At 43.0% G+C, this 22,442-nt stretch overlaps 1 protein-coding gene across 8 annotated transcripts in view; it reads right to left on the bottom strand.

Annotated features, from left to right (window-relative positions):
• Positions 1 to 3,369: 3,369 nt before the first annotated feature.
• PSD1 (phosphatidylserine decarboxylase 1) overlaps positions 3,370 to 22,442 on the bottom strand; it is a 72,892-nt gene continuing 53,819 nt past the window's right edge. Inside the window, exons 12-14 of one of the 8 annotated variants that reach the window (XM_086784908.1) lie at positions 4,914 to 5,048; positions 3,577 to 3,798; positions 3,370 to 3,483 (exon numbers count right to left, since the gene is read on the bottom strand). In XM_086784908.1, coding sequence (XP_086641034.1) covers positions 3,604 to 3,798; positions 4,914 to 5,048 — 330 coding nt within the window. In that variant the 3' untranslated portion in view covers positions 3,370 to 3,483; positions 3,577 to 3,603. Of the gene's footprint in view, positions 3,484 to 3,576; positions 3,799 to 3,965; positions 4,387 to 4,913; positions 5,049 to 7,128; positions 7,679 to 7,795; positions 8,746 to 16,022; positions 16,178 to 22,442 lie in introns of those variants that run through there. The other 7 variants (XM_086784902.1, XM_086784922.1, XM_086784919.1 and 4 more) reach the window with 7 other exon arrangements.

Genomic DNA, 22,442 nt, shown 5'->3' with positions numbered 1-22,442 from the left:
GTGGCACCCGCAGCTCAGGAGGTCGCAAACCAACTCAAACTCAAGAGCCGACAGCGGTATTAGGTACGATGCCGGCTGATCTCCCTTTCTTACACTCTTCATCATAATCTGACTCCGCTAGTCCATGTAGAAGAGGAAAAGTCCTAGAGTGAATGTGCTCGCGAAGTTCGAAGTAAAACCTCACTAACTATACCCCTACATTAAAAGCTTATGTATCACAATTTACAAAAGGGAGGGCATTTTCTCGTATGGCATGTTGTCAGTCAATGTAGAGGAGGAAAAGTCCTAGAGTGAATGTGCTCGCGAAGTTCGAAGCACCTGCCTTCGTCTGCATCTTGCTTTGCTACACTAGCCTTTGGCCCCAGCTAGGCGCACTTTGCTGGTCTTCGCATCTTGCTTTGCCATACTAACTTTTGGCAGTGCTTGTTGCTGTGTTTGTTGCCATACTAACTTTTGGCAGTGCTTGTTGCTGTGTTAAGTTATCTGGCCTAGAATGAGGCGCTTTTGTCAGGGCATGAATCCCTTCGAGTCAACAGCCTCCATGAAGCGCCTAGCTAGGGACACTTTCTTGAGCGGGTTCGAGGAGTTGGAGCTGTTGTAGTCTGCCTACGTCACATCTGTCACGTCATGCTAAGTTGTGATGTAATTAAAGTCTGCACAACGTCCAAAGAAAGTGTGCACGGTGATTCGAGGACTTCTTTGTTGTTGGGGGATTGGATCGATCTGTTACAGTATGCTTTCTCTCTCTCTCTCTCTCTCTCTCACACACACACCTTCTCTCTCTAAATCACACACACCCTCTCGCTCTCACACACACAGTGGAAGTCGTTTGTAGCTCGTCAACGTACTAACTAGAAGAACGCCCATCATCTCATGGATCAAATTTCAGCACATGGCTTGCCAGTAAGGCTCGTAGGAGGCCGCCTTGTTGTTGTGGTAGTTGGTGAAGAGCTTGCGGGGGGCAAGTAAGGGCAGGTGGCGAAGAGTATACACCCTTCACATGAAGCAACGGCTAGATGAAGGGCAGGTGAAGTCCCGACTAGAGGAAGCACGTGAAGTGCGGGCTGAAGCGCACGTGGAAGAATGACGCGATAGTGTGAAACAAGCATGCATAAGTTGCATTGTTCTTCTATGTGGAGTTCGACGTACGCACGCTCCTAATTCCAAAGCCACAAAGTCCCATTGTATAATTAAATACTTCAAGCCACGCAGGGACAGTTCTTGCAGGCATATCACCGTTTGATCCTTCCTCGCCCAAATTGAGCCATTACGGTGGATCTCGGCACTCGCCCAAATTGAGCCATTACGGTGGATCTCGGCACTCGCTTCATCGTTGAGCGCACGCAGTTCGTGGCCTGCCTTACTCCTCCTCCTCCTCCTCCTCCTTCCTTGGGAATTGGACAGGAGTGGGTCGCGCCGCTCTGACCACCACATCTTATCTGCAGCTTGAAAGATGCCATCGTAGTTGGCAACTGGGGCCCCCTTTCCCATCCCTCCCTCTTCGCTTCCGCTTTGTCCCTTGCCGAAGCACAACAAAGAGAGCATCACATGCCGTTGCAGAATGGATTATCGAGCCTAATTTTTTTTTCCTTTTGCTCTGATCAAGGTGCAGATTTTCCCATTGCCTAGCCCCACTCAGTGTCTAGTGGCTCCATGTCTATGAAAATGAGAGACAGACCTCCATGTGTACTGGGTGACTGCCAGGAGAGAGAGAGAGAGATAGGGACTGTAGAGCAACGAGGTAGAGAGAGGGATGAAGACAGACCTGCATGCGTACTTGGTGAGTGCCTCCCTTATCCTCTCAAACCTCCCCAAAATAGAAGGCGGCACCTACGTGATTCAGTGATTCAGTGGCCAACTTCCTTCAAAATTATTTGAAAAAAACTTAGACCACCTACGCGATCCAATGGCCAGCTTTTATTAAAGTCCTTGAATGGTGCTCCGTTTTTATTTAATTAAATGCACAGAAAGATTTTGGGTGCATACATAGATGGGATTTTCACGTGTGGTCTGCAAACGTGCTGCCACATGTATACAATTCATCTGAAGTCGTACTTGGTCGGTTCATGTGAAGTCGCACTGCCACGGTCAATTATATTGGCACATGTCTACGTACTGACTTACACGTGTCTATGCCACGGTCAATTATATTGGCACGTGTCTACGTACTGACTTACACGTGTCTATGCCACGGTCAATTATATTGGCACGTGTCTACGTACTGACTTACACACATGTTAAGGTACTGCCACGTGTCCATTGCTCGGCTAGTTGTACTGCCACGTGGAACTCATACGCTTGCCAAGAGTAGTATAAAAAGCGATGGCCCAAAATTTTACAAATTTTTTAACCACGTGCAAGTAAGATCATCAGTTCTCCCAATCAAGTTCAACAATACAAAGCTCTCCCAATAGCCATTTTTTAAACATTTTAGTATACCATAGAAGGACGACGCTATATGAAGAATCCATATTAAACATTTTACACATATCGCATTGTCTTTCCATATGGTACATACCTATATTTTTACCTTTTTAATGTCAAAATATACTACATGGAGGATGGCGTGATATGAAGAATCCATTATAACATATTGCACATATCGCGCGTCTTTCCATGTGATATATTCATATAAACTCTTACCTTTTTAATGTCTATTTTTTGTATAAGTGTATACATAATGGATGATGAAGAGATTAGAGTCTTGGAACAAATAAATGCAAAAAGACTTTTTAACTTTTTGCAAGCAACAAGTGCAGAAAGTAGAAGACTACTAGTAGCCTTGGGTTGATAGCAGATGCTTCTGAAGCTACTAGACTTCATTCATCCAGATGAGATTGATGAATCTTCAGTCCTTGATATAGAAGCAAGTAACAATTTCATTGAAGAACCAAGGGCATTAGAAATGTGTCTTAAAAAACCTGAAGAACAAGAATGCAATAATGGCCCTAAAGGTATTATCAACATAATACCTAGGATATGCTAAGATCCAGCATAATGCAAAAAAGATTATGTTGCTAGAGAAGCAAGAAGCAATACAGATATTTGGATATAGTCTAAGGTTCTGGGGATCAAGGGTAAGGTATTTTTTATGTTATGCAGCTTATGATAAGACAATTCCTGATTTAAATACCCATGCTCTTGGAGACTACGAACACCAAAAGTTACTTCGATATAGAGGTAAGCTACTAGGGGAAGACAACCCCGAAGAGGAGAGTGTGCTGCCCAAGGAGAAGCGTGTGCCACCCGAGGAAGACAATCGAAAAGATGAGGAGAAGAAGGAAAAATAGGAGAAGATGAGGAAAAGAAGAAGATGATTTTAAAGAAACATGAGAACTTATATTAGCAAAACTTATACTAGTATTTATAAATTTTTGCTTGATTACATAGTGTGGGTTACTCATTTGGCCTTATAAGCCTAATTTCAAAATTTTATAAGATTTGTAGCACCATGTGACTATTGCTCCATCTTTACTCCCCATCCTGCAAAAAGATACACTTTATTTAGCATGATGACTGTGTACAATAAATTGATGTTGATAATAGTGACAATATTTTTGTTAGGTTTAAACTAACCTGGTCTTTAAGAATTACAATGTATCATTACATTTGCCTCTGATAGAATGTGTTGAAGAGCTCTCGTAATGCATTTGTTTTTGTTTTTCCACGACCGTATCGAGTTATACAAAAATAGTTAATATGGACAGCATAGTGTGATTTCTCCATGCCTTGAGTGTTCCATGTAGCAAGAGACACTTGGTTTCTCACAAAGTATGGGCCATGTGCAAACAAAACATGCTTCACAAAAAAGAAAAAAGAAAAAAGAAAATATTGATAGAAAGTCAATCGATATATGATTAATTAATCAATAAATGAATTACGTGGATCAAAACATCTAACCAAGTAGAAGGTTAAGTCCTTGTTCCTCTATGCAACAACAATTGTTTTCACAAGAGCGTCGATTGTTGTTTTAAACTGACTTTCGTAATCTCCTTTAGCCCTTTGCTTACATAGCAGTTTTATAAAATTGTTTAGCTCTTTCCAAACACTCATGCAAAGATTTACCATCATTGGATGACTTGATTAGTCAGTTGTGTGCTCTTAAACAAGAACCTCCTAGCTTTGGCTCCTCCCATTGACACATCTGTGCAACATCACCAGTGGCACCTCATTGCTTCTCATCTTTATTCTGAGCATCAATGATGCTTGGAATTTCTGTGTGACTCTCCATTGGCACTACAACTGCCCCTAGGTACCATAGCTTTGATATGGCTTTGTATCCCTTCTTGCTTATTGAAACCTTGTCACATGCCTCTACCACCTCATCAGGCTTGACCAAGTCACAAAAGTCATTGCAAACTTCCTTGACTACCGTCCTTCAAAGCCCTGCACACTCTAGAAGCTTGAACATTTCAATTAAGTCCTTGTTTTTTATAGCAGAGTTGATCAACACATCTCTATCCATAAGATTATCCATGCAAAATCCTTCCACACTATTCATGTAGCTTCGAGCAAGCTTCATCCGTTTCTTCTTAGCACTCCCATGTGTTGCTAGGCATGTTACACTCTTAAACTGTCTAGACCTTGCTCTTAATCCAAGAGAAGTATCTTTTAGTTAAGTTTTTTAGACTATGTTCCTCCAATTTTTTGTTAGTTTGTCTAAGCTCCATCATCATCTCTTCTTGAGATGATTGTCCTAACTCATTTATATGCTGAGTTTGTGAGAGCACAATCTTTTCAAGCCCTTTAATAGATTGTTTATACACACCAAGCATAGTTTCAGCCATGTGTTTGTGTTGATAATAAGAAATGATAGTTTGATTGTTCAATCTTGAGCAATCCAAATAAGCCTTCTCTACCATCCCCAATGAATCGAACAAGATCATGTAAAGTGTTGAATGATGAAAGCTTACCAATTGATGGATCGAGAAGGTATAGACCTTGAGCTCACAAATCCACATGGTTCTTCCCTTCTGCTGCATGTTGTCTTTGAACTTTAGTTCCATCATGTAGAGCTTTATGATGAATACTTCTCCTTGTGCAACAATCTTTGTCAAGCAACAACACCAAGTTGATATGATGCCTTTTCTTTGAGTTAAGATCCACCTCTTGAGCAGAGAAAATAAAACACTATTAAACAAGAATTGATATAGACTCAAAAAGAAAGCAACAGATTGCGAGGAGGAGAAAAAAACAGTAAAGAGAAGAAAAGAGAGAAAAACTCGTGCTATGCTTATTATGAACGAGAGTACGTTATGAATTCAAATTTTCAAAGAAGTTTATTTTCAAAAAAACATTAAAAAGTGTACTAAAGTATGTAAGACGATTGCCAAGAATAGATGTCAACATATCAAATGCACTGCCCTCTAAATATAAGTGAAAAAAATATTTAATATAGCTTTTTGTCTCTATTACTTTAATTAAATGGCTTTGATTATAAGAAACTCAATCCAATCCTTATGCGGACCTTTCTTTTTTTTCATTTTTTCCCTAATGACCGGATGTTTTTATGGTTCAGACCGACCCGACGAATTGCCATGAGATGGATCTATCAAGAAGAGAGCTGCTTTCCTTGAAATCGACCCCAAGTGGCTGGTGACGTAGGTGTCTTGTCGTCTCTTCTTGTGATTAGGCCATTGCTTAACAACATGACCTTGATGTCCACCCTTTCCTCGCTTCGTGTGTATCGTTGATTCTCTTCTTTAGAAAATTGTTTGGTGTATGTTGGAGCGGAATTGACGAGTGCTTGCTGGTGGTAAGTTACGGTCTCAACTTTACGAAATGGTGTGGTTATTTTTGCTATTGTTTCTCCCCAATTTCAGAAGCCATGTTTGCCAATCTCGTTTGACCATTCTTTACTTAATTGATTTTTCAGTACCATGTTCCATTTCCCATGTTTCAATATGGTCTATAAATTCTCTGAGACTACTATATTAGTTACAGTAGTTGAGAGCAATGCAAAGATTAAAATGCAAGCATCCTTTATAATTCCTCATCTTGAATTTTCTTGAAATGTTGCATCTTGAGAACAAGTTTCCAAAATATCTTCACGTAATCGTCAAGAAATTCAATATTTCTTTCTTGAGAACTCTCTCATTCGATATTCTTCACCTCTCCTGAAGTGGCTAAATTGGGCACATACAAAAAAACCTCCAAGACCTTGGTGCAACACAATCAAACTCCAACCCCATCCACCCACCAAGTGTGGGCTAATGAAGTGCAGCAAACCTTGTCTTCTCCTTCTCCTTGCAATAATCTCAATCATACAGAATCTGAAATTGACGGGTTGACTTGAGAAGAAGATCAATATTACACGATTGTTTTCTCCAATTAAGATAAGGGTATTGTCTTCTTTTCATGATGTCTTCAATCAAAACCAAATGATGAGAATAACAAAGGGGAAGATGGGCTACATCAGTGTTGTGTTTGCAATAATGACTCCATGTACTTTTAGAAGGTGAACAGGAGAAGTAGGAAGACCTTCAATGAGGCCTTTTCTTCTCATGTGTATAAAAGTGGGGAGAGCCAATCACCCAGTTACGTGCGGGTTATCTCTCACATGCAAAATCACTTAACTACTTCACAACAATTGACTCAAAACCTCCATCTCCCATGCACCAAGCAGAAACAATCGAAAGGTTAGAAATTTCTCAAGAAGTAGTTACACTAAGGACAAAGTGCCTACACTTGGTTGTCATTCATTTGAAATAAGGCCATATCACCAATCGCACATTAATGCAGTGGTAAGGAAGGAGTTTGAGCATCCCTAGGTGATGGGTTCAAATCTCCTAGGTACTAGTACTTTCAAATTTCCAACTAAGCCCAAAAATAAAAAATAAAAAAATAAGGCCGTATCCCCCCCCCCACCAAACAATGACTCAAGAAGAGCCTACACTCAGTCACCATTCATACACCTCAAACTAACTAACACGAGGACAAAGTGCCTACACTTAGTTGTCATTCATACACGCCATACTAACACGAGGACAAAGTGCCTACACTTAGTTGTCATTCATACACGCCATTCATTTGAAATAACGCCATATCCCCCAATCACTGAACGTATTTTACTAAGCCTACTTCAAGCCATTCATCAACCCAGATCTCCTTCTGGGAAAAAAGTCCCACGAGTTCTGAAAGCTCAAGCAATAGCTTGTATAAGAGCAAAGTCTACACAAATTAAACCAACCTAAGGACATGAGCAAATATCAGTAGGAATGCAGTCCTCAGGACATTGCTCACTACACATAAGCACCCAATAAGTTCTTGAAGGGCTCACACAAAACCCCCAAAGGGATGACAAAAAAATGTCTTGAGCCCACAACTTGAGCCAAAAAGAATGAAGGATATATCAAGTAGCGTATCTATTACACTCATCATAATGATTGAGAGTGACAGATGTTGAAGTCTGAGCCTATTGGGAAACTGGAGCATATATTAACACTTTTAAGTTGAGGAAATGGGATAGCAAACCCATATCAAGTAAAACGTCTCCATAACTTCAATCTCGCCACTTCCCTATTGCTTGCCCCATTCTGACTCTTTCCCCTTTCTTGACACAAAATGAAAAGCCAGACTTGTCAATCTGTAGATCAACATTTTTTTCACCATCCTGATCCTCAGAAGTAGGGGCTTGAAATACAAGTACCACTGTGGAGCCCAAGTTGAAAGTAGCTACCTGTAGAGAGCAACATAGTAATCTCTCTCTCTCTCTCTCTCTCTCTCTCTCTCTCTCTCTCTGTGTGTGTGTGTGTGTGTGGGGGGGGGGGGGGGGGGGGGGGGGGGGGGGACTTACACACCAAGGACCAGTTGTCTGAAGGAGAGCATGATGAAGCATGCCAACACTTCCAAGCTTGTGAGTGACTTGTTTGAGGCCAGCAGCCGAACGAAGGCAAGGCTCTTGGGCCAATGGGAGTGTAGCCCAGCAGTGTGTGAGTATTTGCTCAAGCGAGGGGCAAAGCAAGGGTTGATGTCATTCTCGTTGCTCCTCCTTGATAACCACCCATACATTGTTCACAAAATTGTGGATATAGCTGGCTTTGCCGGCCTCTTTGGGTTTGTCAGTTTTTTCATGCCCAGCTTTGTCCTCTAGCCTTGCCAGGAGCTTTTATTGCTTGTGGTCGTCTTCTTGACAGCGTTGTTTCCTTCCTTGTTGCTTTTCTCCGGCCGTTTTCTCCGGCTTGTCGTTTCAGGCTTTCTTGCCCGTCTTTGCTGGCTTTTCTTACCCGATGTTGTTAGCTTTTCTAGATCAACTCGTGGGTTACAGCCTTCTTTCCCCTTGCTCTTGTTCTCCGGCCGTCTTCGCTTTTTCCAGCTTTTGTTGTTCCCTCGAAGTCTTCTCGGCCGTCTTGTTCTTTTTGTGCCCAGTCGTCCTTTATGTGGAGCTTGGGCTTCTCTCTCCACATGGATCCTGAGACGATTGAAGTTATTCTCAAGTGGCCACACCTAAAGAATATTAGTGTGGGCTTTCTCCGGTTTGGGATCTCTCTCTCACGCACATGGATCCCGAGAAGATTGAAGTTATTCTTAAGTGGCCACACCCAAAGAATATTCAAGAAGGATCCCCAGAAGATTGAAGTTATTCTTAAGTGGCAACACCCAAAGAATATTCAAGAAGTACACACTGTTAAACCAATTGCCAATGAGGTGATAGCTCAAGTGGTGAAGGTGTTTGCCTAGGACCAAGAGAACCTTGATGCTACCTCGGTGGCGTGATGCATCGCCTACGAGCAGATAATTAAGCACCTACAAGCGATGAAAAATCAGTAACTATGGGACGATCTTGGGCCTAAGGCCAATCGGAAAAAAAAAAAGGGACCAATTGCTTTTGAAAACAAGAAGATAAAGTGCTCTCGGCACAATTATTCAGCATATGGGGAGGAGCTTTATGTTGTAATTTATGCTATCGTGTCAAATTTAAAATCCTTACTAAACAAGAAAGATCAAATGGATTCATGATCAACCAAACCTTCATGGCACAAAGGCTCATTGGGTTGAGATGTTGCAAGAGTTAGATTTTTGAACAAAGTGGTAACCGACTCGCTTAGCCGAATGGCAATAGCAAATAAACTGAAGTTTTCTCATGCCCTCTACTCTCAGGTTGGTTTTGAAAACAATTAAAACAAAAGGCATTGTGGAAGAAGTGTAAAAGATGGATGCAAATCATAAAGAAGTTGCATTGAAAAAAAGTGTGAATAGAAAGGCTTTCCAAAGAGGAAATAAAGTTGCATCAAGGATGGCTGCAAATGAAGAAGCCCCACAAGAAGGTGATCAATGTCATGATAATCAAATCGCTAGACACCTCAGAATATAAAAGACTTACGCTCTTCTGAAGAGGCAAATTTTCCAACCAAGCATGACTAAGGACATCCAAGATAATGTTTTGAAGTGTAAGAAATGTCAAGTGACAAGGGCAGAACGTCTTAAGGTAGCCCTCTAATAAAATCCATGGAAATGCTCTCCCATCTGCCCCCTAGGATCTTTAAAGGATTTAGCAAACCCGCAAAGAGGACATGGCTGTGTGTGGGTGATAGATCGATTGACAAAAATGGCTCATTTTCCTCCAACCAAAAGAGACGTGAAGACTCCCGAATTAACTCGATCATTTGTGAAGTGTCTATTTAGACTTTATGGGCTACCAGCCGGTATTGTTAATGCCCGGGATAGTAAGCTTGGCAGTCACTTTGGGAGGGAGGATACCAAGTTACATATGAGCACGGCTCAGCATCCATAGAAAGATGGTCAGACCAAGAGGGTCAATCACATCACTAAGGATATGCTTTGTGCAAATGTTAATAACAGCCAAACTAATTGGAATGAGTATATATCAATTTTAGGGTTTGCCTATAACAGTGCAAAAACATTCAACAACAAATTTTAGTCCATTTATGATGATGTATGGATTCTAGCCTAGAGCTCTATATAAGGAAAAGGTACAATCAACCAAAAGATATAAATCAAATGGTTAAGCTAGCCCAAGATAGCATTAAAAAATCTCCAGATAAAGCAAAACGTTATGTGAACCTACACCGAAGAAGGGTAGAGTTTATTAAAAATGATAAATCTTTTTAAAGATACCTGAACCTTTTGAAACCCTAAAGACAGGCAAATTCCCTAATCTCTCTCCCAAGAATTGTGGTCCTTTCATAGTACTTAGAAAGATAGGCCAGGTTACTAACGAATTAAAGCTACCAAAGGAATGTAAAGTGCATCTCATGTCTCATATAAGTCGCTCTTAAGAAGAAAACTGACCGACGAGGATAAGCTATCTCCCAAGTATTGTGGTCCTTTTATAGTACTTAAAAAAATAGGCCACGTTACTGACGAATTAAAGCTACCAGAAGAATGTAAAGTGCATCTCATGTCTCATATAAGTCGTTAAGAAGAAAACTGAGCGACAGGGATAATCTGGTAGATGATGAAGTCCTTGTTGAGTTTACAGAACCAATAAGTCTTCCACATGAGCCAAAAAAGATTCTTGATGCAAGAATGAGATGTACTTGACATATAAGTACAAAGAATATTTAATTAAGTGGAAGGATAGGCCAGAAGAAAGTTTAAATATTCTTTGTACTTGACATATAAGTACAAAGAATATTTAATTAAGTGGAAGGATAGGCCAGAAGAAAGTTTAACTCAGGAAAAAGTAAACACTTAGGATTATGCACCACCATCATGGGGCCATTGAGACCACAGATGTTCCAAGAGACAATCCGCATGGCTATGGAAAAAGTTTGCAAGCTCTCTAAGACCTCTTGCATGAGAATTTAGAGGCTGGTTTGGATGGGGAATAGCGAAGTCCATCTCATAGTGCCATCTCTCTAGCTGAGCTCGGATACGAATAGACAAGAATGTCCACTTGGTGCTTGCACTAGTGTTACATGGGTGCCTATGGAAGCATGTTTATGAATTAATTCACTGCAATCAGTTAAACCCATGCATAACAAACTGCTACTTCTTCTTTATCAATACACAGTAGAGAGAGATGACCTAATCTACCATGTATCACTAACACAAAATAAACACAATGCTAATGATGAATAAAGATACTTAATGGTAGCATTGCTCCTAAGCTCTCAATGACTCAATGATCCTAATAATAATGTCTAACTAAGTGTGTTCACACCAACCCAATAACTCTCTCTACACTAAGTTGCTCATTTAGCGCCTGGACAATATCATGATGAACCGGCACAATAGTCCTTATAAACATATGAATCCAGCCACGTACTCGACCTCTAAGTTGGCTAATGGGTAGAAGCATGTCCATGTCACACTCCGAGAAGAGTGCACATGTTCAATTCAAGAGCTTACCTTAGCCTTGCCAAAGTATGTGTCATTGGGTCTTGCCTTGAAGATGCAGTCTGCAACTTCCCAAGTGGGTGCACTAGCTTGTCGCCACATCCTCACTCCGTTGTCACACCGGAATGCTCCTTTGCCAAAGGATGAAGGGATAGCTCTCAATGCCTAGATGGACGCAAGAAGAGATGGTCCTTTTGCGATAGTTCTCTCTCACAAAAGACGAAAAAAGAAGAAGCCAATGCAAGAGGGAAACCTACAATCAAACCTACTCAAGCATGCAAGCATGAATTCAAAAGCATACAAGCAAGCAAGAAGAGGGAAGAAGGAGAGCTCACAAGAAAACTATTGCAAGGGAATGATTGTGTATTGCTTATTGTCAAAAATGACTTATATACAAGTGACTAATTTTCACAATAGGTCGGCCAACTTGAAAATGGTCCAGCCCCTACTACTAGTCTTAAGCAACTATATATATATACATTACGGGTCTTAAGCAAATATGTACATTAAGTCCATAGACTTTCCCTATTCGACATTAAGCTCATGGTAAGGCTACTTTGATGTATTAGCAGGAACAACTATGGAGGGTGGTACTCCATCTCTACTGGGGGAGAAAGAAAGAAAGAAAGAAAGAAAGAAAGATATATTAAGCGTCTACTAAAGACCCAATGGACCTATGAGAGAGAGAGAGAGAGAATGTAACAATGCTCTAGAGAGATGATATTACACAACTCAATGTAGATTGATTCGATTAATCTGAAGTACCTTATAGGTTGCAAACCTTACCTTTTGACTCACATAAATTACATACACATATGGAGACATGACACATTGCACCACACACTTATCTTATCCAGATAAGAGGGTGTTCACACACATGTAGGCACACTTACACATGTATGAGGTGGCCACATCTATACAAACACATATAGATGCTTAAGCACACAATGACAGGTACATTGAAAGGACATACAAGACACAAGAGACTCCCAAATAGCCAATAAACCCCCTTCGGGGCGAAGGTGGTGAAACCCTTATGCAAAAAAGTTACTACCACCTACCACATCCACCCTGCCTTGCACCTCTTGTGCCATGGTAGTGTCTCCTATCAAGGTAAGACAAAGGCAGTGAGGCAGTCACCCCTTGACTCCTATCTGGGATAAATGCAACCTTTTATAACACAAGGCAGTACACACACTTAGGCAGGAAAACATAACACACAAGATTATTTTTAAGTTTTTGCAGGGACATCCCGAGCAAAGAACCCTGACTCTACACACAACATAAATTACAAATTCCGGGGAAATCAAAGTGAAATCTCCCCTCAATGCCGGTAGAGTCACCTTTTCGGCGTCTTTTTCATGCCTACCGACCCGTCCATTGCCTTATGAAGACCTCAACGCATCAAATGGCGGTCCCGTACCAATTTTGGTCAATTTAGGCAAAAACCCCAAATTTGGACATGTGCAAAGGGGTTAATTAGCTGATTTTTATTGATTTTGGAGAAAACCCCCAATTTTTACTCAAAGTAGCTTCAATTTGATGATTTTTGCCTTGACATTAAAAACTCCCAATTTTTCTTGAATGCAAGGCCTTCAATTTTGCTGATTTCTGCAAATGCCCTAGATCTTCATGAATATAGGAGGTTTAATTAGATGAATTTTTTCCCTGGTTTTTTAATAAGCCCTAATTTTGTTTTTAAACCTTTTGCTGTGTTGGCAGCAACAACTGTCAAGTCATGAAAACGATGATGTTGACGAGCTCAAACCTGTGGAGAAACTGCAGACGGAGGCTAGAAGGAAAGCGAACGGGCTGATGATTTGGTTGATGACGAGGTGGCTAATGTGGAAAAAGCCCAGGCGCAGGCAGAGAGAGCAGCTAGGCGGGGAAGAAGCCCAGACGTGAGCTCTGACAAAGAGAGCAGCTGATCACCTCGACGAGTTCTCACAAAGAACCCAGGGTGGGCAAGAGTCTTCTGGTGTAGAAGCTCGCCCAACCACTCAACCACCTTGTCGGCGGACAGATTGGGTGCCACAGAAAATCACCAAGGACCCACCCCAACCAACTCTCCAACCAAACCAACTTCAACTCCCACCCATAACCCTCCTGTCCAGCCATCTGCAGTATCTTCCATGGGAGCCTCTTCCTCCTCCACCGATCAACCCCCCAATCTCGACCTTCTTCACCAACTCAATCCCCTTATTAACCACATCCATGAGCCCCCAATCCTTGAATCATGCCACAAAGGACCTGATCTCAATGAGGCACCACTGCAGACTTCTCCGAAAGAAGCCAAGGAAGACGACGGGAAGGACCCCGGGAACAGTAGCTCACATACCCACCAATCATGCCGGATCTCACTTTCCAAGCCAACTTCCATAGTCACCTAGATACCCCCTTTGACTTGGCCGAAATCAGCCTCATGAACCAACACTTGGATTCTTTATTTGCCCACCAACACTTGGATTCTTTATTTGCCCAATGGAAGAACGACCACCCGTGGCACACCAGAGGAGGCAGGCATTTTGTTGACCCTAGGGACTACCCAGCCGCAGGTAACATAGGACTCCAACCTCAGTGACGAACATCCTCTCTCCTCAAATGTGGTGAAAATACATGGCCACACCCAAAGAAATCCACACTAACCCCAAGTTCATGCCAATACAAGGGTGGGTTGCTGCACAATGTTGATGCAGACTAAAATGGTGTGGAAGGTGGGGGTGGAGATAGAGTTCAATAAAAAGATGTTGAACTAAAGCAAGTATGGGGCTAGGGTACGCTTGATGAGGGTATCCACGGGAGACCGGTTTATGGTTGGCAATGTGTACCATGAGAGAAGCATGTCTAGCTTCCATTGGTCGCACCCTTCCAATGGGATATCATCCGAGGGAAGGGTCTACATGTGATGAATTTCGGCATGTGCCTCGGCAATCAAGGTTTCTTTATGGAGGAGCAACCTTCGGCCTTCTTTGAATCATGGCTCTTAATGCTAAACTCAGTTTTGGTCAATGATTCCAACCTTCCACTGTCTGTGGATGGGATGCCAGTAAAGTTATCATCAAAGTCTATGACATCCAAGCAACACTCCACTAGCCTTTGTTGATGCCTTTTAGATACAACACATCATGTAGTTTCTTGCTTCTCAATCCTTTCAAGGACAACAAAATCTACTTATCTTGGCTCAATTTTTCCTCGGTAGGAAACCTTTTGTTCAAGTTCTTGAGACGATTAATACATTCTCTCACTGTTTCATGTTCAATCTGCTTAAATTCATAAACTTGAGTTACTGAGCTATACTTGACACCCACCTTAGAGAATCTTATTGAACACTACAAAGTTCCTCGCTGTAGGTGGATCCAAAAGATTCTAGCCTTCTTAACTCGGAAGCACTCTACAGAGTGCTGATCATTTGCTGGGATCGAAGGTTTGATGGGTTTGAGGAGGTATGGTTTGATGTGCTGCAATTGATTGTAATGTCATTTTTACCAATTAGTCCAAATTGGGTTCGCATCAAAGATCCCTAGTGCTTCTCGATCAGGTCCGTCTGAGAATGGTTTCAAACAAGTTTTTTTTTTTTTGTGCTGCTAGGCTCACGTGTCCAAGATCACCCACGTTCACGCCTCCAAGCTCACCTCTGCACGTTCACGCCTCCAAGCTCACCTCTGCAAGTTCACGCCTCTAGGCTCACGTCTACAGGCTCATGTGTCCAACAAGCTCATGCCTCTAGATTCACGTCTCTAGGCTCACGTCTGCAAGCTCAGGTCTCCACGCTCAAGCCTCTAGGCTCACACCCTTTTTATATGAAAAGATTCACGTCCTTCCCTGGTGCAAAATAGGCCTATTTTGAGCATAGAAATCTAGGACAAAGTATACTTAATTCCCCAATAATTGTGAAGGACGAAATTTCCTTGGAATTTGTAGCTACTACAGATTGTATGACAAGAATATCTTCCAAGGACATGGGTAGGTATGTCTGTACGGGTTTTTATGGTTGTAATAATTGGTCCGTACTATATTAGGTATACCTATCTCCACACTCACTTCTCATGTGTCCAACCTCATGGCTCATGTGTCAGACTCATGTCTTTTTGTGCAGGACTATGGGCTTACGTCCCCTACCCGAGAGCTGGTTTGGCTTGGTTTTTGGTGGTCTTTGTTATTTTTTGGACTTGATGGAGTATGTTTAGTGTTCGTAATCCTAATTAAGAGTTGTGATGCATCTAATTAAGTGTTTTTGTATTGTTTTTATATGATTTAGCGTGCTTTTGCTCTACCAATTCCAAAATGCATAAACAATTTATGAAAAATTATGAAATGTATGAACTAACATTGACAACTTCTCTTAACCTAATGGAGCTCAATGCTCGTGTTTTTGGAGTGGATTCCACTCCTAATCACAATTGCTAAGCTAATTCTTGGCTTAAAGCAATAAAATCTAAGCCTCGTGTGGATTCCAATTTCATGCAAATCACCAAAAAACCAGGGTTTTTTCCTCCCAATAGATGAACATAAAATGTCTTAATAAACTTCAAACGAAAATTAAAAGCAACAAACAAACACACCCAAGGCTCCAAAACCGTGTGTTTTTTGAAGTGTGAATCTCCTAATTAACACCGGGTAATATTGGGCGATCCCGATAGCTTGGAATGGACACAAAAATGGAGCCAAGTCCTATGCTAGTCCCCGGCAACAGCGCCAATATGTTCAAGTCAAGAGCTTACCTTAGCCTTGCCAAAGCATGTGTCGTTAGGTCTAGCCTTAGAGCTGCAATCTGCAACTTCTCGTGTGGGTGCACTAGCTCGTCCATCGCATCCTCGCTCTATTGTCACATCAGAATGCTCCTTTGCCAAAGGGATGAACAGAGAGCTCTCAATGCCTACATGGAGGCAAGAAGAGATAATCATTCGCGATGGTTCTCTCTCACAAAAGACGGAAAAAGAAGAAGCTGCTGCGAGAGGGAAACCTACAATCAAACCTACTCAAGCATGCATCCATTAAGCAAGCATGAATTTGAAAGCATACAAGCAACCAAGAAGAGGAAAGAAGGAGAGCTCACAAGAAAACTATTGCAAGGGAATGATTGTGCATTACTTATTGTCAAAAATAACTTATATACAAGTGACTAGTTTTCACACTAGGCCAACCAGACATAAAAATGGTCCAGCTTCTTTTACTAGTCTTAAGCAACTATGTATATATATATACCTAGATGAATCCAGGAACATGTCCAAATAAGTCAGTAGACTTTCCCTCTTTAACATTACGCTCATGGTAAGGCTGCTTTACATGTTCCAATGCCGTCTTACAAAAGATAAGTGCCCATCTGTGCCGGTAAGATGGCAAAGCCCCTTAGGATAGGTCGGGCAGCCAAAACCATGCATCCCCTCCTGCTTAACTTGGAGCACGGGTGCAAATGACGCTCACCGCTCCAACCTGGTATGAATCATCTGGAAAACTCACTCTCTGTTCCACACACTCATCGGACACGATAGTCTTGTGGTAAGTCTAACTTATAAGCCACATCTTTGACTTGTTTCAAAATCGTCCATGGTCCACAATATCTAGGTGACAACTTAGTAGATTTACCCACACGAAGCGTCTCAACTCTCCAAGAAACAAGTAGAAATATTTTCTCTCCCTCTTTAAGAGAACAAGCTATCCTCTTGGGATTAGCATACTTAACCACTCGATCCGTAGCTCTACAGATATAATCTCGAGCTCTATCTAAATTTTATTGTATCTGAGACAGAAATTCAACTGCACTCGGTGTCTTCTCAGGTAATCCAATTGTGCTTGGCATCAATGGATTATACCCATAATTCAATTCAAATGGAGAAAAGTTTGTAGAGGAATGCTTGCGCGAATCATATGCAAACTCCAGTAAAGGTAAATACTTTTCTGTCGCTCTCCTACATAAGCTCTCAACATATCAGCCAAGACCTGGTTGACTCTCTCGGTCTGACCATCAGTCTGTGAATGATCACCGCTACTCGTGCAGAGTTGTGCCAAGTTTACTAAAAACATACTGCCAAAAATTACCTGTAAACCGCGGATCTCTATCCAACGCAATGGATTCTAGCAAGCCATCTAATCTAAACATGTTCACAATAAATGTCACATGCACTCTGCACTATAGTGCATGGTGACAAGATGGCTCATCATCATCAGTGCAACATTGTACATTACTAGCACCTCTTAGAATGATATTTGTCGTACGTCATGACCCCATTGTAATCCTCAGTCCAAGATAAGTCAGGCACGAGCTACGTAGGTCATTCTCAGCCTTCGACAGTCAGTCAGTCAGTCCAAGTCCCTTAACCCACTTGAAGAGATGCATTCATGCATGTAGAGTCAGTAGAAGCCTTAGGGTTTGCATTAGAAAGCACTCTGCATAATGCATAGCATTCATCCACTGCATTTAGACTATTGCAAAAGCCTTCAGATAACATCTAGCATTCATTAGAATTTATCCAGTATTATTCCCATAATTTATAGCATTTATTGGGCATTTTTACATCATTTATCCATTTATCTAGGACAAGATGTAGTCGGCCAGCTCAGCCAACCAGCATCAATTGTCCATATAAATAGCTGAGCATATCATTCATATCTCATTCAGCCGTGAAGACCTCAACACTTGAAGCCTTCGGCACGAGGAGCATAAGCGATTGGAGAATTCATCACATCATCCATCAGCATATAGAAGCATCAACGCTTGAGCAATTCAGCCTTCATTCAATAAAACGCAACATCTACAGCATTCAGCCTACAGATCCTCTTGCGTTTTCAGCATTCATACAGTTTTCAGCATCCTTGTTTGCATCGTTTTGCTACAGCCACTTGGTGAAGGTAAAACTCAGCATTCATACTCATTTTCAGCATTCATACATAGCCTAGAACAGTCCCAATCAGCCCCTTCTCTCAGCCTCAGAATTTGCAGCCTTCCTACATCCATTGGGAAGAGTTCATAGGCTCGAGATTGGTCATCATTGGTGCTTCTACAGCCGTGTACAGTTCAGCCCGACTCTTGGTTCTCCGAGATCTTGCGTTTGGCTTATCGTCAGTCCCCAGTCAGTCTCTTCAAAGAAATACTAATCCTGTAACGGGATAGGGGGCCCTTCAGTGGGTAATTCGGGACCCCATACGGTGTACATTTTCTACCTCTCTCTCTCTCAAATCTCTTAAAGTTTGAAGTCATAAAGTGGATTGCTAAACTCGCGAAACTTAGGATACAGAGGACAGTGTGAGCATTTGTGTGACAGGATCCTCAATTACGAATATTTCCGCTGCATGTTATCAAATTCAGCTTGTCCACACACATTGGTATCAAATTCAGCTTGTCCACACACATCGTATCCTAGCGTGAGGGCATCCTTGGATGGTCAAATTGCATTCCGGCATGACCACCGACTTCAACATCATGTCTATAGTGGAGAGTACCCATCAGCCGGAAGACGTCTCCCCCGAAGGAGACCTTGCTCTTCCGACCACCGCAGACACCATAGCTCTACTCAGAGCTCAGAACTAGCTTCTCATGGACGTCTCCAACTCTTGGATGCTACAGTAGCACGTCCTCCTCTGCCTCCAACAACCCCCGACTACATCTCTCTTCTGTCAGATGGAACAACAAAGAAGAGAAGACTATGAGGAAGCCCATTACAGGATCGAAGAAGACCGGTGTCAGGCTGAACTCGCCGCTCGGGAGCACCAACGAGAGCTCAATCGAGAACGTATGTTACTCGAGCACCAAAGGGAAAAGGAGGCCATGCGTCTTAGATACCAGCACCTCTCTTCAGTTTCCCTAGCCTCACGTGTCACCAACCAGCAGCCCACGACATCGACTACCGTCATTCAAAGTCAACCAACTTTTATTAAGTATGATGATAAGTGTAATCATTTAGCAGTTAATCAGTTTATTCATCAATTTACTGCTCATTTTCCATTAGCTAGGATTAGAGATCCTCAAGATAAGAGTCCACGTAGCGGCTCCTCACCTTACGGGTGAGGCAGTCACTTGGTGGCAGCATTGGTCTAGTCTTCATACAGACCAGACCACAATTGTCACAGCTTTTTGCTGGGATACATTTGTTCATGACCTTAAGACCAGACTTCTCTCTACCCAGTATATGACCGGCCTGGCAGATGAGCTTTATGGACTCAAACAAAACGGGTCACCAAATGCTTCAGTTTTCCGGCAAGGTTATAACTTTGACACAACAGTTAGGGTTATCTAAGCAGCCCAAGATGGATCAATTCATTCGTGGATTAGATCCCAACATCCGGTTCGCAGTTCGCAACTTTGAACCCAATACATATGACCAGGCTTTAACTCTTGCTCAAAATGAAGAAATGAAGATGAACGAAGGCAAGCCCAAGCAACCGTCACAGTCCAATACCAAACCCCAGCAGCAACAATCTGCTACGCAGCCAGGGAAAGGTAATGCATCTTCTAAAGATGCTAAGAAGGACGATAGTAATAGCTCTAGTTCACGGGGTAAGAAGAATAAGGAATCCAAGCCTAAGAAAACCCCTGAGGAAAAGGCTAAAGCAAGCATCACTGGAGATTATCTTCCTCTAGAGAAGCAAAGGAAATACCAGTCAAAAAAATTCTTTTTCTGTCATACCATAGAACATGGTAAGAAGGATTGCCACAAATGGCAAGTGGAGCAAGCCTCCAAAGCTCCTTCTGCCACAGTTACCACCACAGCATCTCCAGCTCCTCCAGCCTCGCCTACTACCACAAATGCAGTTCAGCTTTTACCTTCTATGCATCCTATGCCATCCGTGGTATTTGATGCTAAGCAAGAGGGTGAGAGCGATACTGCACAGAAAAGCCTCATCCGAGCTTATGGCTATGCCAAGGACCGGCAGTTTGTAGTCCTATTTGACATGGGCAGTTCTGAGGACGCCATCTCTCCCCATTTGGCTAACAACTGCACATTAGTATCATATCATTTGAACGTGGACGGGTTCACACCTGGTCTTCGCACCCACATATCTCAGAAGGCACAGCGGTTTGCCTTTGAAGTTCAGAAGGCCTCATTCTAACGAGATTTCATTCTCTCGCCTCTTTTGGTGTGTGACATGATCTTAGGAATCCAGTGGTTTCGTCAATATGAGCCTATTCTCGATTGGGAGTAGGACACTTTTACGATCTGTAAAGGTTTTCCTGAGCCCGTCATGATTCATGGGGATAGAAGCATTCTTGGCATTCCATTGATTTTGCACCTCCATGCCCAACGAGCTATCCGCAAGGGAGCGGAAGGAGTACTACTTTATGTTCGTGCTCAGACGGCCTCTACCTCATCGGTAGCACCTATCTCATCTTCAGTCCCACAGTTAGTAGACCTCCTGTCTAGACATCACGACATTATGCTTAGGGACGATCTTCTGCCCAGTCTCCCCCCATCACGTCCAGAGAACCATCATATCGATTTGGTCCCTGGATCAGAACCACCTAGCAAGTTTCCCTATCATCTTTCCAAGACTTTAGAGGGCAAGCTAGAAAGACAGTTATCTGAGCTCCTCCGAGCCGGATTCATTCAGCCTTCTTCCTCACCATTTGCTGCACCCATCCTATTTGTCCAAAAGGACACGTCTACATGCCTTTTGTGTAGACTACAAGGCATTGAATAAACTCACCATTAAGAATAAGTTTCCTATGCCAAGGATTGAGTACATTTTGGAGCGTTTAGACAGTGCAAAATTTTTCACTAAGATCGACCTCAAGAGTGGTTACCATCAAATCCGCATTTTCGAAGCTGACATTCCAAAAACAGCTTTCCGGACAGAGCGTGGTCACTACGAGTTTGTAGTCATGCCTTTTGGGCTTACAAATGCACCCGCAACCTTCAATAAAATGATGTCCAGGATTTTCACGGTCCTTATTGGTAAATGTGTCTTCATCGTTCTTGATGACATACTTGTATTCTCAGCCACTGCTGAGCAGCAAGAGAAAGATGTGGAGAAAGTCTTGCAACTTTTGCAAGATAATGGGCTCTACATAAACACCAAAAAGTCCATCTTCGGCGTTAAAGAGGTTCAATACTTGGGCTATATCATCGGTTCCGATGGGATTCGATTGGACCCCTCAAAGGTTCAGGAAATCTTAGATTGGGACATCCCTCAAACCGCCCAAGAGATCCGTTCTTTCGTAGGTCTTTGTCAAGCCTACAGCACCCATGTTCGTCAGTTTTCCAACCTTGCAGCACCTCTCACCGACTTGCTCAAGGGGGTGAAGACTCCTAAACAAAAAGTCTCAATCACGATTCACAGGCAAGGCGCTTGATGCATTCCGTGCACTCCAGAAAGCTGCCTCAAAAGCGCATGTTCTGAAGTTAGCATCTAGGGATGAACCTTTTGAGGTCATTACCGATGCAAGCAATGCAGCCATAGGTGGAGTTCTCCAACAGGACAATAGACCCATGGCCTACTATAGTCGAAAGTTGGATGTCGCCGAAAAGAATTATTCGGTTTATGACAAAGAGCTTTTGGGTGTGATCACAGCGCTCAAACATTGGAAGCCTTTCCTTTATGGCCAGGTTTTCTTAGTCAAAACAAACCACCAAGCACTTAAGTGGCTTCAAACCAGTTGGCAGAAAGGATTGGCAATTTATACAAGACATGCGAACACGAGAACAGCGCATGAAGTCGCTTGCTCGCTGAAGCTCCGCCCCGTCCCTGCTTGCGCGTCCTGCACACCAGCGCCCCCCACCTTGTCCCCTCGCGCTTGCTCTTGCCCCCCCCCGCCTGCTGTAGTTTCTGCGCCCCCCTCCCTCGCTGCTCTGCCCGCCGCCCATCTTTCTTGCCCCCCTTCGCCTGCTTCGTTGCTGCGCCCCCCTCTCGCGCTGCTGCGCCCCATCCTCGCCCTCTCGCCCCCCCCCCCTCCTCACCTCCTCGCCTTCTCGCCCCCCCCCTCTTCGCGCCCACCTCACCTCTGCAACGCCCCGACCCCCCCTCCGCCAGCATTCCTCCTCCCCGCCCCTCTTTCGCGTAGCTGCCCCCCCCCCGCCCCCCCCCGCCCCCCCGCCCGGGCTTCTCCTTCGCCATTTCACCCCCCCTCCCCTTTCGTGCAGACTTTCGCCCCCAGGGGGTTTTGTTTTTCCTTTTCCTCCGGTCTTCCGCCTCTTTGTGTGCAGCCC

The sequence above is a fragment of the Cibotium barometz genome, chromosome 4 (genome assembly GCF_041138505.1).
Source record: "Cibotium barometz isolate CiBa-2024 chromosome 4, ASM4113850v1, whole genome shotgun sequence".
Taxonomy (NCBI): Eukaryota; Viridiplantae; Streptophyta; class Polypodiopsida; order Cyatheales; family Cibotiaceae; genus Cibotium; species Cibotium barometz.
The sequence above is the reverse complement of the archived record's forward strand: the minus strand, read 5'-3'. Positions and strand labels throughout refer to the sequence as shown.